We start from the raw sequence: 13,769 nt of genomic DNA on the forward strand, positions 1-13,769 counted from the left end.
TAGCTTCCAATGATAAACTGTAACATATAAAATCAGTTCCATGTCCAGGGACACCATAGGCCTAATAGCAGTCTATGTACAACACAGATCCACAATACAGCCACGAGCAGCTGCAATACAAACTTACATGCACACTTCTTTTTTGCTTTTTCACCCCATGTCTTTCTACTAGATATTGATATTCTGTCATGCCATAGCCATATTCATATCCCTTGAAAGTTGTCTGTACAAGCAAGGTGAGCTGCCAGGGCCCAAGCACAGTTAGTGGAGACCATCCAGTAACATTTGGTAGAACTCCCTCTCTAGTAGTGTTACAATATGTGTGTACACAAGTCCTATGGACCTGCTGGAAAAAGTGGAGGCTCTAAGGTGGTGGAAGCTCCTGGACAGTTGCCTTTTTAACTTTTCCTTCAATTTGTGCAGTGAAGCTGGCGGTATTAGGACACTTTCATAGACAGGCTTTTGCTGATGATTTCTACTTTTGCATTTTTAGTGGCGTTCTTTTTTGTAAGTACGTTTCTTTGCCCCCCCCCCTTTTTTTTTTGCAGTAAAATGCCAGCTCCAGATGTTAGCTGAAGGTCTATGGGAAATATGAAATGCAGGACACAAAAAAGTTTTTGAATTTTTTTTTGCCACTGGCATTTTTTTCCATCAGGTGACGTTTTTTGTCTTCCTGGCATCTTTTCAAAAGCCAAGCATGCTGGAGCACTCGGCGTTGTTACAGGCATTTATACATCACTTACAACACATTAAAACAATGTAAGGGTACTTTCACACTTGCGGAACTGCCAAAACGCATGCAAACTGATAGCATTTGTCAGACGGATCAGGATCCTGATCCGTATGACAAATGCATTGAAATGCTGGATCCGTCTCTCCGGTGTCATCCGGAAAAACAGATGCGGCATTTTTTTTTTTTCAAATTTTTTGTGGTCTGAGCATGCGCAGACCGCAATGCTGGATCTGTTTTGCTGGAATACGGAGGGCCGAATCCGGCATTAATGCATGTCAATGGGAAAAAATGCCAGATCCAGCATTCCGGCAAGTGTTCCGGAAGTTTGGACGGAGATAAAACCGCAGTATACTGCGGTATTATCTCCGTCCTGAAAAGTCAAAAAGACTGAACTGAAGACATCCTGATGCGTCCTGAACGGATTGCTCTTCATTCAGAATGCAGGGGGATTAAACTGATCAGTTCTTTTCCGGGATTGAGCCCAGAGGACGGAACTCAATGCCGGAAAAAGAATAACGCTAGTGTGAAAGTACCCTTAGTGGGCAAACACACTGTTTACATAAAAAAAAGCCAGAAAAAGAAAATGCCACAAAAACAGCAGAAAATGCAGGTTGCAAAAAAAAATACCCATGGGTTATTCTACATTTTAATTGGTTATATATAAAAAAAATAAAGGGACGCCAAAATTCACGTGTGTAAGGATCCCTATGCATCAAACAGCTTTCTGCAGTACACGATTTGCAGTCTATGGGAAGAGGAAAGTTGTGCAACTCTTACTAATGGGCAAAATCATTTGAAAATTTTATGGCGCAATTAAATCTGGACAATTATTTGTCACTCTGCCCATGTGCATTGCATTTTTCCCCTTTTTTTTAACCCCCTAAGGTCTTTTGTCTTTGCTATGCTAAAGGGTCAGTGAGCGATCATGCTCTAGGAATGAACTGTGACAGCTCCAGTTCTTAGAGCAGTCTTTTGCTTTACAGCCAGGATCGGAGGAAGCTCCGATGCCAATTGTTAACCCTCTGACTGCCACAGTCTGACCACAGCATGTTCATAGGGGATTTCCCCCCCCCCCTCTCACAGTGTCCCAGTGATCTGATCGGAGACAGAGTGAGCCCTAGAAAGGACCCCAGGACTGTAAATCATAGACACAACATAATATATTAGCATAAAGGAGTGTTGCTTAGACGTTATAATCACAAAATCATTTTGCAAGATAGTAATTCTTCAATGGGCTTTTTAAAAAAAATGTAATAAAACTGTAATAAAAAAAGCTTGCAAAAAATATAATAAATAAGTGATAATTTTACATAAAATACATTTTATTGTGCATACTTTATGTAAAAGCAAAAAAGAAAACCCTCCACTAATATTAGGTACCCACACAACTGAAACCACTTGAACAAGTCATTTAACCGGCTATTCAGTGTGAAATATGTACAATGAAGTAAAAAAGCAATGTAAAAAATCACTTATTTTAGATTTGCAGTGAAAAGAAAAATGTATATAAATTACAAACTAAATTATATGTAGTGTCAAAATGCAATTACTCCCACATACAACTAGGGATTGTACGGCGATGTCAATGAAAAAATAAAAAATGCTAGGGCTGCTTAAACGCGGAGAGGCAAAAACTGAAAAAAATAGCTGGTGATTAAGGGTTTAAATAAGCATTTGACCTGCCAGTTCAGTCTGATAAATTATGTACGATCTGATATGATTGATCTGCCACATTCTTGTATAGGCCCAGTTTAAGTTGGCATCAAATGTCTGCATGTCACCAATGCACAGGTCGGTATGTATTTTATATTCCGCAAACCGCACATCCGCAAAATATGCATACAGGCTGTGTGCTAATAGAACTGCCCATTTAGCCGCTGTTGTAGTCACCGATGCAGAAGCAGCTCCCTGGACGGGTCAGTACAGTATCTCCACATCCTGAGGGCATAGGATCCTGTGGGGAATAAAAGCAACACCGGAGGAGTCCGGGGAGCAGCGCTGCACATTTCTACCTCCTGTACAGACTAGTGACAGGACCACATTTCCATAGAGAGAGGGCTGCTCGTACAAGACCAACAGCGGATGGGTGATGAGTACCACATATTAAAAGTAGTATAAAATCATCATGTCATGGGATATATCCCCATTGTAGAATGACTAATAATAACAGCCATCGGATTATACAGAGTCTCATGTACACTGAGGAATGAGCTGATAATAGCTTGGCGCTTTCAGGCTGAGCGTCACATGGATGTGTGAGCAGATAATACACAAGATGAGCTATTTACTGCCATGAATAGCTACCCGAGTGTAAGGGCGGCTTCGCACTCGCGTTCGGGAATTCCTTTATAACAGAATTATAACGAAATTCTAGGACGGAATGCAAAACGGAAGCCTTTGCCCTCCTGCACACGAACGTGTGCGCCGTATTTGCGGATCCGCAATACACGGGCGCCGTTCCGTGGGCATTCCGCATCACGGATGCGGACCTATTCACTTCAATGGGTCCGCAAATCCGGAGATGCGGAATGGAAGCACGGAACGGAACATTACAGAAGCACTACGGAGTGCTTCCGTGGGGTTTCGTCTCGTACTTCCGTTCCGCAAAAAGATAGAACATGTCCTATCTTTTTGCGGAATGGGCGGATCGCGGACCCATTAAAGTGAATGGGTGCACGATCCACTGCGGCTGCCCCACGGTCGGTGTTCGTGCATTGCGGGCCCGCAATTTGCGCATCCGCAATACACGGGCGCCGTTCCGTGGGCATTCCGCATCACGGATGCGGACCTATTCACTTCAATGGGTCCGCAAATCCGGAGATGCGGAATGGTGCGGAACGGAAGCACGGAACGGAACATTACAGAAGCACTACGGGGCGCACACGTTCGTGTGCAAGAGGCCTTAAAGAGACCATTCTGTTTTGCTCCATCCTAATACGTGTCTATGGGGGCACATAACGGTTTCGTTTGTTTCCGTTATACACAACGGAAAAAATAGTCCTGTCCTGTTTCGTTTTACATTCCTTCCTAGAATTCCGTTATAACGCAACCTATAACTGAGTTCCCGAACGCAAGCGTGAACTCACTTGGACTGAGCGAACTAAAGTGTTTAAACCGGTTTTTAGTAAAAAATGCTGTTTTAGACAGTGTTTTTTTAAAAGTCACATTTACTACTGAAAATGTGCCAGTTTTGGAGGCTTTTGCGCCTTGTTCCCCTTTTTAGATTTTGTAGGCTAATTCAGAAGTTATGTAACTTTTGTGCCTGAAGTTTACGCAAACACAGTCTAATTTCTACTCCACTCTAGGGCTGGCGTACTTTTCTTCGTCTGTTTGGAGCTGTGAAGTGCGACTTATTTTTTTGCATTAAAAGTCGCACTTTCCGGGAGACATGCAAATTTTGTCCGCAAAGATGCAACTTTTTCCATGCGCAAATAAATGAGTCCTGTCTGAGTGAATATGAACCTGTCTAACTGAAAAACAACCAGCAGGGGTCAGACTAATAAAACTACACATAGTCTAATTTGTGAACTGATGTGTGACTTTTACACCTAAAAAACTGGCGAGCTTGATAAATGTGGCCCACTGTGCTGTGTACAACCCCACCTATCCAACCTCAGAGGGCACCAAGATATCACGTCGGGCACACACTAGTTAAAGCCTTCCAGCCGTGGATACTCTGTGTTGTTTCTGGTAGGGGAAGGGGCGAGTGATTCAGTTTAGTTGGTGCCAATCACATGTAGACATAGGCAATAGCCACCCTCCTCTCAAGCCTGTTTCCAGCACAGATGGCCAGGTGCAGCCTGCACGAAGCCTACTGCATTAACCCCTCCAGGCACATTAGTAACCCGCGCTGTGACCGCATCACACCATTAGCTTATACAGAGTCCGCTCCGGGGCGTCTCAGCCAACTCTAGAACAGCTGTACGAAGCTCGAAACCTGGACGTTATTTAAATCTAGCCACAAAAAAACATCTTTACGGCAAATGCTGTAAAGCGGAATACAGTCTATTGTCTGTCATTGGGGATTTAAAGATGGTGGGACAAGGAGTGCAGCGATCAATGAGATTACAGACAGGAAATATGTCCCCTCCATGATCATTACTTATCTAATCTATGTCCACTTGTGGGCGTCCACGCTGTACATACGTGTGAGGGATATTAGCACCTCCATTTATATACCTTGTACCTTTAGTGTTCACGCAACTCCGGAGGGACAGGCCTCGAAATCCCATTATTAATTTCACAATGCAGTAGTGGTATTACTGTGAGTCCATGACAAGGTAGAGGAGAAGAAGGTGGTGGCTATTACAATATCTCCCTGAAATTACATGACTCTGGCAAAGCATGTCTGAGGAGGGAGGACGTCTTGTCGCAGTCAAAAGGAGCACACAAACCCCTCGGAGAATGTGAAGTTAATCCACTCCAGCTATGGAGAGAGGATTATGTGCTAATCCCCACTGGGAGATGCTCTGCTCTCCTCACATCCCATATTATAATGTTTACCTAAGGTACCACCAAGCTCCCGCAGACGATTAGTGCACCTTAAGGAGCATTTTACTATCATAAAAAATATCATTTTACTTCTGGGTCGCGGCCAAATGAAACTTTTTGAATGTAGACGGAAATTTAACACTTCTGCTACATTTCAGTCAGCAAGAAGGCCTTTAATGCTCCAAAATCTGGTGGTAATGAGATTTGAGTAAGATTACAGACCACGTCACACAGGCCGAGGATCCTGGCAGAATTGTTACCGCGCAGAGACGTGGTGGCCAGTTACTGCAGTCAATGCAAGCGGGCCATTACCACATCACAGCAGATGTATTCTGGAGATTCACGGTGGATACCCAGCTTGTGTGACATGCCCAGTAAGGCTAGGTCTACACGACGACATTTGTCGCGCGACATTTTGTTGCACCAATGTCGCGCGACAATTTTTATAATGGCAGTCTATGGTGTCGCACTGCAACATGCAACATGCTGCGACACAACAGTTGCAGAAAATCCATTCGAGATGGATTTTTCTGCGACTCTTGCGTCACAGTCGCAGCATGTCGCATGTTGCAGTGCGACACCATAGACTGCCATTATAAAAATTGTCGCGCGACATTGGTGCAACAAAATGTTGCGCGACAAATGTTGCGCCCTATTTGTCATGTAGACCTAGCCTAAGGCCACATACTATCCAACTTCTGGGACAGTCCAGCGTTTCGACTTTTACTCTGAGGACAATTCAGGTCATGTTGATGCCAAACTATTGCATATGTACTTATACAGTACATCCAGTAGTGTGGGTCAACATCTGACTGAAGATGAAAGCCTGCTAAAGGGGTTTCCCAACGAAATAGACGTATTTTCTACATTTTCTAAACTAGCCCCTGCATCTGAATACTTTCGTATCTGCATGTTCTTTTTTCAGAGTATTCACTTAACATTTTGTGACAATATGCCAAAGTGACAATAGCAAATGTGCCCCATTGCATTGAAAACAGCAAGGTTTGCATTTACGGCTAGTAAAAATATCTTTCCTTATATAACCAGGCAAGTTTTCCGCTCACTGATCTCTTCCGCTCCAAATACCATAATGCATTCTTCATTTTATGGTCATGTGGGATCTTGTAAACCTTGGGCAGCTGATCAAGCTGGTATCTCAGCCCATGATGAGTCGAGCTCTTACCGGTACTGTCACTTGGTAAAGTGGAACGATCCGATACACAAATAATCGGACAATCTCTTTTCCATTTGACTGGGGGGGGGAAAGGGGGGACGACGACGTAAAACATTTTAATTGCTCTGGATACCATTGATATAACATGTCACACAAGGCTGCTGTGTTAGATCGAGGGTGAGAAAGGTGTTAGAAGATGCTCTACAGTTTCTTGGTAACAAATTAACACCTCACAGAAAAAAAATAAAAAATTCTCTACCTGAAATTACAAGTTTTTTTATTTATTTCTTTACACTTCCAGTTAGAAATCTTCTATTAAGCCTTGAAAAATTCTATGTGTCGCAGCGCCTTCATTACTTGCATGTCCAACACTGCATTCAAATCAGTCCCACAAGGACAAGTTCACTTTATCATTTAGCTGTAATAGCTTGCATTCAGTGCGCTGCTTGTGCCGTTCATAGGCAGGAGAAGTCTGGCATGTTGGTACACCATAGTTTTTTCCAGGGTGCGGGTGCCCACAGAGAGGGCTCTGAGTGCCCCCTCTGGCACCCGTGCCATTGGTTCTCCACCACTGGGCTAGATAGTCAATATCAATATCCTGGAAAACCCTTTAAAGAGCATCTGCCAAGCAGGATCAACCCTACTAAACCAAGCGTAATGCCTGGTAGGGCTGATCCTGACAGCTAAAAGCATATCCTTATTGTGCAAATCCATTACATCTTTCTGTAGCAAATTGTTTTATTTTAAAGCAAATTATGGCTTCCGTACCCTGAGAGGCACGCCATAGCCCCTCTTTGCAGCTTAGCTCCTCCACTTTTAGGTTAGGGCTACATGGCGACACCTGTCACGGTGATCCCATAAAAATTAATGGGATCACCCGGCAGTCGCAATAAATCCAGCTGTGTTGGATTTCTTGCGACTGCCGCGGTGATCCCATTGGATTCTATGGCATCATAGCTACTCAGCGATCCTGGCCATGACCAGCGTCGCCGTGTAGCCCTTAGCCTTAAGCTCTGGTCCCTCCCCTCTCATGTGATTGTCCAGGCCAGATGTTCTTACTCCTTGCCTTGTAATCTCACATCGTCATTTGGGTGCATGTGTAGTACGCCCACTTCAGCTCCTCTCACTGTACAGATGCTTACTGAGCAGCGCCCAGTTGTGCTGCGCACACAGAGACGCTGAAACTGGAGTATTGAAACTCAGCTCCCATTCACTTGATTGAGAGCTGAGTTGCAGTACCCAGGCATGGCCACTAAACAGTGTGTGGCGCTGTCTGCATCCAGTTGCGTACACTGTGTATAGGTTCCAGCGGCGCGGCTACCCAACATAGCTGATCAGTGAGGGTACTGGGTGCTGGACTTTCATGCATCTGATATCAATGCCCTTTCTGGAGAATAGGTCATCAATATCTGTAACCTGGAGAACCCCATCAATTTGCAACTTTATTATGCCATGGAAGTGGTGTAAAGGGTTTGAAAAATCTCCCCCACTGTCTACACAAGGGGTCAGCAACCATCGATACTCCAGCTACTCTGAAACTACAACTCTCAGCATGCACAGTTACTTGGCTTTTCTTGTAACTCGTACAGAAGTAAAAGGAGGATTCTGGGAGTTGTAGTTTCAGCACAGCTGGATTGCCAGAGGCTGGTCTACACCGACCACCAGTTTGACAAGTGTACAGGATATTTACCCATTTTTCCAGGTTTGCCTTATCTCTCTTTTCTTTCTGCTCCAGCGAAGACGCAGTAGCACAGACATGCAGCTGTTGCATTGGCTGTAGCGCTTACCCTACATCTCCTCTTGGAGTGAATGGGATCAGCATCAGTACCAGGCACTATCCTAACAGTAGGCCAATGTGTTTACTCTAAAAAACGTGCTTTTCAACATCCAATAACATATATATTACCTTGTATATTCTCTGTACGGTTTGTGCATACGGTTTTATATTCCATACCAACAACTGACAATTTAACCAATTCACACAAACATCAGATATGTTAGAAGATTTATGAGCATCTGCCATTTAGGAAACTGGTTAGTGAGACAGCAGTGGTAACTACGTGTAATAATCGATTCTGAGATCAGGACGGGGAGTTTAGTACTTCTGGATCTGATTGACGATTTGTATAGAATATGACTAGGGTAATAATTACTACAATACTACGCAACTTGCCTCTCGATGTAAAAAGTCTGGGGACGAAAGGAACTAAAACTGAAACAGAAATAAGTATGAAATCAACCTTCTGCTTCTTACTTGGGTAAAGCCAGTGGTTTCAATTTTAGATGATGGACTAAAATCAGAACAAAAGACGGGCTCTCTCAATACACCTGTCAGGTAAGTGACCCAGAAGACAACTCTAAAGGCTCATGTACACGGCCGTTGCTTGGCAGTTCTGTGTATTGGGGATGCAACTTGCGGTCCCCAAAGCCTGGGCAACATCCGTGTGGCTGCCGCAGACGGATGCAGACCTATTCACCCTGAATGGGTCCGTGAATCGTCTGCACCACAAAAAAATAGAACATGTTCTATTATTTTGCCATGCGGAGGCACGGACAGAAACCCCATGGAAGCTCTCCATAGTGCTTCTGTGGGGTTCTGTGCCTCCGTTCTGCATCACACCTTCCGGATTGTGATGCGGTGCACAAACGGCCAGTGTCTGCATATTGTGGGCCCGCTGTTTGCGGGCCGCAATACGGGCAAAGCCAAGCAACGGCCGTGTGCATGAGCCCTAAGTGAAAGATGTGTGAACCTTAAATAGGAGGCTGCCCTTGTATAAAATAATATTTCCCTCTCCTTTGTAGGTGAATATCTTCAGTGCTGTAAACAGTTTTAAAGGTCATTTAAAGGTAACCAGAAACCATGAAAATGCAGTGTAATCTGCAGGCAGCATGTTATAGAGCAGGAGGAGCTGAGCAGATTGATATATAGTTATATGGGATAAAAGACTCAGTAAAACATGTGTGTTATTCATTTAAATCCCTGCTCATTTTCAGTTTTGAAGTCCAGGAGGCGGTCCTATCAGTGATTGACAGCCTTCCCTCTATGACTGTGTATACAGAGAGAGCTGTCAATCACTGATAGGACCGCCTCCTGGACTTCAAAACTGAAAATGAGCAGGGATTTAAATGAATAACACACATGTTTTACTGAGTCTTTTATCCCATATAACTATATATCAATCTGCTCAGCTTCTCCTGCACTATAATATGCTGCTTGCAGATTGTGCTGCATTTTCATGGTGACAGGTTCCCTTTAAAGAAATCAGATCTATCCATATGGTATTTAATATGTATCTCATAATAGTATGGCTGGGGAAACGTTTTTTAGGGAACCACTGAACTGTTGTGGAAACTTCCTAAACTTCAGTCGATAAGAGCACTTTAGGGACATAAGCAAAAAGAGGGGAACCTTTGTCCCCCCCCGCCCCAGCATGACTGCGGAGTACTGATGGATTGCTATGGCAGCTTGAGCTGTCAGCTCTGCCAAAAAATAGTCAATCAAATGAATGGGGACAAAGCTGTAATACCAGACTCCAAAAGCAGACATGTTTTTCAAATCTTACAGAATCCCTTTCAAGGGGTTGTCCCATAACAACAAGTCATCTCCGCCACACCCACTATTCTTTCGGATAGGGGATAAGTTGTCATGGGAAAACCCCTTTAATGATATTCTTTATATCTGTTGAGTAAGCCATTGACTAATCTGTCACCTGTTCAGAACAGAAGCATTTGGCAAACTGAATGTGTATAAGAAGGTTGAAAGGAATAGCTGTCGTCTGAATGCGTCCTGACAGTTAGTGAAGGTCAATATAACCAATGTATGGTCGACCATTATCTTTAAACGTTATGAACACCTTCAGGGCAATTGTCAGCCATTTTTGACATACAGGAGTTAAAAATTAGTCTGTTTGCAGGGTATCACTTCTCAGTCCTGTCATCTGACGGCTCATGTTTATCACTGGTCTCCTGACCTCTGCAAACAGACTGATTTTTAACCCCTGTACCTCTATAACAGCTGGACATATTTAATAAAGACCAATCGAAAAATGATGGGTAAAATGCTATCATAAAAAACATAAATGGCATGGCCTTTAAGTATTTGCTGATGTTTTAAGATGATCAAACACTTCAGATGACATTGGGCTAACAGATTTCTGTCTCCCAGTTATCAAATGGGATTCTCCCAATAGTCTGCATTTTTGGATGGGTCAAATAGTACGATATGACTATGGAGGAGTGGGATGAGATGAATTTATAGGAAGTACTGGTGATGGAGGTGGTCTGCTGGCACCCGTACACACTAAATTGTAATACAATCTAACATGATAGGATTTACAAACATGAATATGTACGGTAGGTGAAATATTGGGGGACCATTTGTTTTAGTACGCCCTGGAAATTTGAGTTTAGGTCAAAGAATGAAAGATTGAAAATTAAATGAAAAAAAAAAAAAAAAGTGTGTGACTTTATAGTCCACTCCAGATGTTACTATAAGAGGGGTGGTCTACCTGCAAGGTTGTCGATTTCCTTTTCCTGAAGAAGGCTAACAGCGTCATCATCCCCTTCCAGCATTAGCTCAGTTTCTGCATTTTGATTTACCGCAGCCTGGCTTCGGAAAGCTTTCTTTGATTTCATGACATCTTCTTCTGTGCCTATAACACAAAGGTTTTATAAATCAACATATAAGAAGTTATATACAATAAATATACAGTATTCTGAGCATCAGAGACATATTTACGAGCATCAGGTTCAGTGACTTAGCCAAATCTATTAGAAAACCCAGACAACCAGAACTGCACATCATTTCCACCGTGACGCTGAATAAGACGTAAACCTTACAGATTCTTTACGCTCGCTGTCCATATGTCCACTATAAAACTGTTTCAATCACGTATCATTGCTATCGCTTTAGTGATCTCTCATTAAAGAAGACCGGGGTTTGTTTTCCAGATGTATGAAATGTACATTTACCTAAATGTAAGGCCTGACGGGAATCTTTTATGAATTAGGGTCTCATTAATCAATATAAGAGGCATAGGAGGAATGAGGTCTCCCAAGGGCGGGCTCATTACATGGCTTGTAAAGACTGTCCTCCCACTATATTACTTTAACACTCCACAAATCAAGAGCAAGTTATGGAGAGGAACTGCTTCGTCAATGAGCTGAATGTCAAAACCAACATACATTTTAATGCGGATAAAAATAAAAAGTAAATTAGAACATTATCCTACTGTATTCCATGATTTTGATTCTTTTTGGTGTTTTATTCTTGTTATTTTATGTCATCACTGTAGCTACTATTGACAAATAATGTATAATATATAAATCTCTCAACTATCACACAAACACATACAGAAAGTGATCCAAACATACACCACAAAATCTTTCTAATCCAATGTCCATTCCAAATGCCGCTGCTGAGAATTTCAGGAACTTTCTCAAGAGATGGCGTGTGCAACAGATTCACAGTTCATCCTAAATGATACTGATACCAATGAGGATATGCAGAACGTCCTTGATTTAATAGACTCGAAGGCAGAAAAACAAGGCAATGTTTTGTTCCAGGAAGTCATACGTAAATCATCCATCTTCATTAATTCATAATACACTGTATGAACTGCGCTCAGACGAAAGCGCCACATAGCCAGACAGATTCAATCAGCCCACAGAAAGAAATCATTTAAATACCGTGATAGATAATTTCCACCCGTGTTAAAAAAGAGCAGAGGACATCAGAAATGTCATATATATATATATATATATATATATATATATATATATACACACACACAAAGTTCTGGTCGCACACTGAAGTGATGTAATAAATAGTTACATGACGTGGACACAATTTTCTATCATGATAGTACAACATTTATAGGAAATTAATACATATGGCCACAGAAGGCATCTATGGCATCTTAAGGAAGAACATACAAATGCCATGATGACCCCCAATGTTGTAGTTCTGATACTATAGACCAGGGATAGTCAACCTGCGGCCCTCCAGCTGTTGCAAAACTACAACTCCCAGCATGCCCTAATAGCTGTAGGCTGTCCAGGCATGCTGGGAGTTGTAGTTTTTGAACAGCTGGAGGGCCACAGGTTGGGCATCCCTGCTATAGACCCTCTGTGCAGGGGTAAGAAACATTCAAATAGGTTCTGTTCACATCCCATCAGAGCCTATGTGGGAGGTATTTATATGTATTTTCTTATACAGTGACATGTGTGTTCAACTGGGTAAAAAAATTAAAAAAAATCTACAGTTCCCCAGATGGAGGCCAAAAGAGCGTCCTTTTGGCCTCTTTTGGGTTGTATGCGTTGGCTGCCCTTTTTCTTTTTACTGCAGGGAAGCAAAATAGACTGTGGCCAATGAGCAACTTATGCCAGAGCCTAACACTCATAGCACATCTATGTTGTACCTAGTGCGAGCCCTGGGAGGTACGGCGCATGACAAAGGGATCGAATGGATGCCAGAGAGAGCACTCTGTAAGCTGGCAAATAATGCACTTATATAGCACTACTATATTCCACAGCGCTTTACAGACATTATCATCGTGCTGTCCCCAATGGGGCTCACAATCTAGGTTCCCTGTCAGTATGTCTTTGGAGTGTGAGAGGAAACTTGAGAACCCGGAGGAAACCCACGCAAACATCGGGAGATCATTCAAACTCCATGCAGATGTTGTCCCTGATCGGATTCGAACTTAGGACCCCAGCACTGCAAGGCACCAGTGATAACTCTGGCAGTATATATCAGTCTACAGGATTTTCTGCATATTACTAAAGCAAACAATCTTGGAGAAACCTTGGAAAGACAGGGTATACACTTTCTCAAGAGCTCTTCCATTTTTAGGCTGGGTATCAACTGAACTACAAAAAACATGCGTGGAGATGTATACGTCCTGAAAGATTTGGAACCATATAACTACAAGGACGTTGATAGGGACAAAATAATAAATATTTTATTAGGTATAATTAGGAATGTGCATACAAGGTGTATGACCTAAAAACATACCATAGGCAGAGGAGTGTACATCAACAATGTAATGGTTAGTGAGGTGGGTGACACCACTAACAATGGCACTCAATGGAGGTACAGTCCCGTGATGAAGCACAAAGTCCAGTGCTGGGCAACACAAAGTGCCACAGTCTGGATAATGATACAGTGACCCCAGGGGACGGCAAATTTGCAATCCACTAGGGACTGGGTATCAACTGAGGGGCAGAGCTTAATAACATTGTGCTAGTACAGGTAAAGCAGAGGGGAAGACGGCTCCTGCTTCTGCCCATTGTCTTAAAGAAAAAATCTCTTTGTGTCCCAGGAGATCAGCCATGTCCCCTCCTCCTCCTCCTCACTGGCTTTATGTTTTT

General features: G+C 42.9%; 1 protein-coding gene across 10 annotated transcripts in view; it reads right to left on the reverse strand.

Annotated features, from left to right (window-relative positions):
* NBEA (neurobeachin) overlaps nucleotides 1-13,769 on the reverse strand; it is a 630,876-nt gene that overhangs the window by 157,607 nt on the left and 459,500 nt on the right. For all 10 annotated transcript variants that reach the window (XM_040426128.1, XM_040426125.1, XM_040426127.1 and 7 more), the window contains one exon: nucleotides 10,907-11,050. In XM_040426128.1, coding sequence (XP_040282062.1) covers nucleotides 10,907-11,050 — 144 coding nt within the window. The remainder of the gene's footprint in view (nucleotides 1-10,906; nucleotides 11,051-13,769) is intronic.

This window comes from Bufo bufo, chromosome 3, assembly GCF_905171765.1.
Source record: "Bufo bufo chromosome 3, aBufBuf1.1, whole genome shotgun sequence".
Taxonomy (NCBI): Eukaryota; Metazoa; Chordata; class Amphibia; order Anura; family Bufonidae; genus Bufo; species Bufo bufo.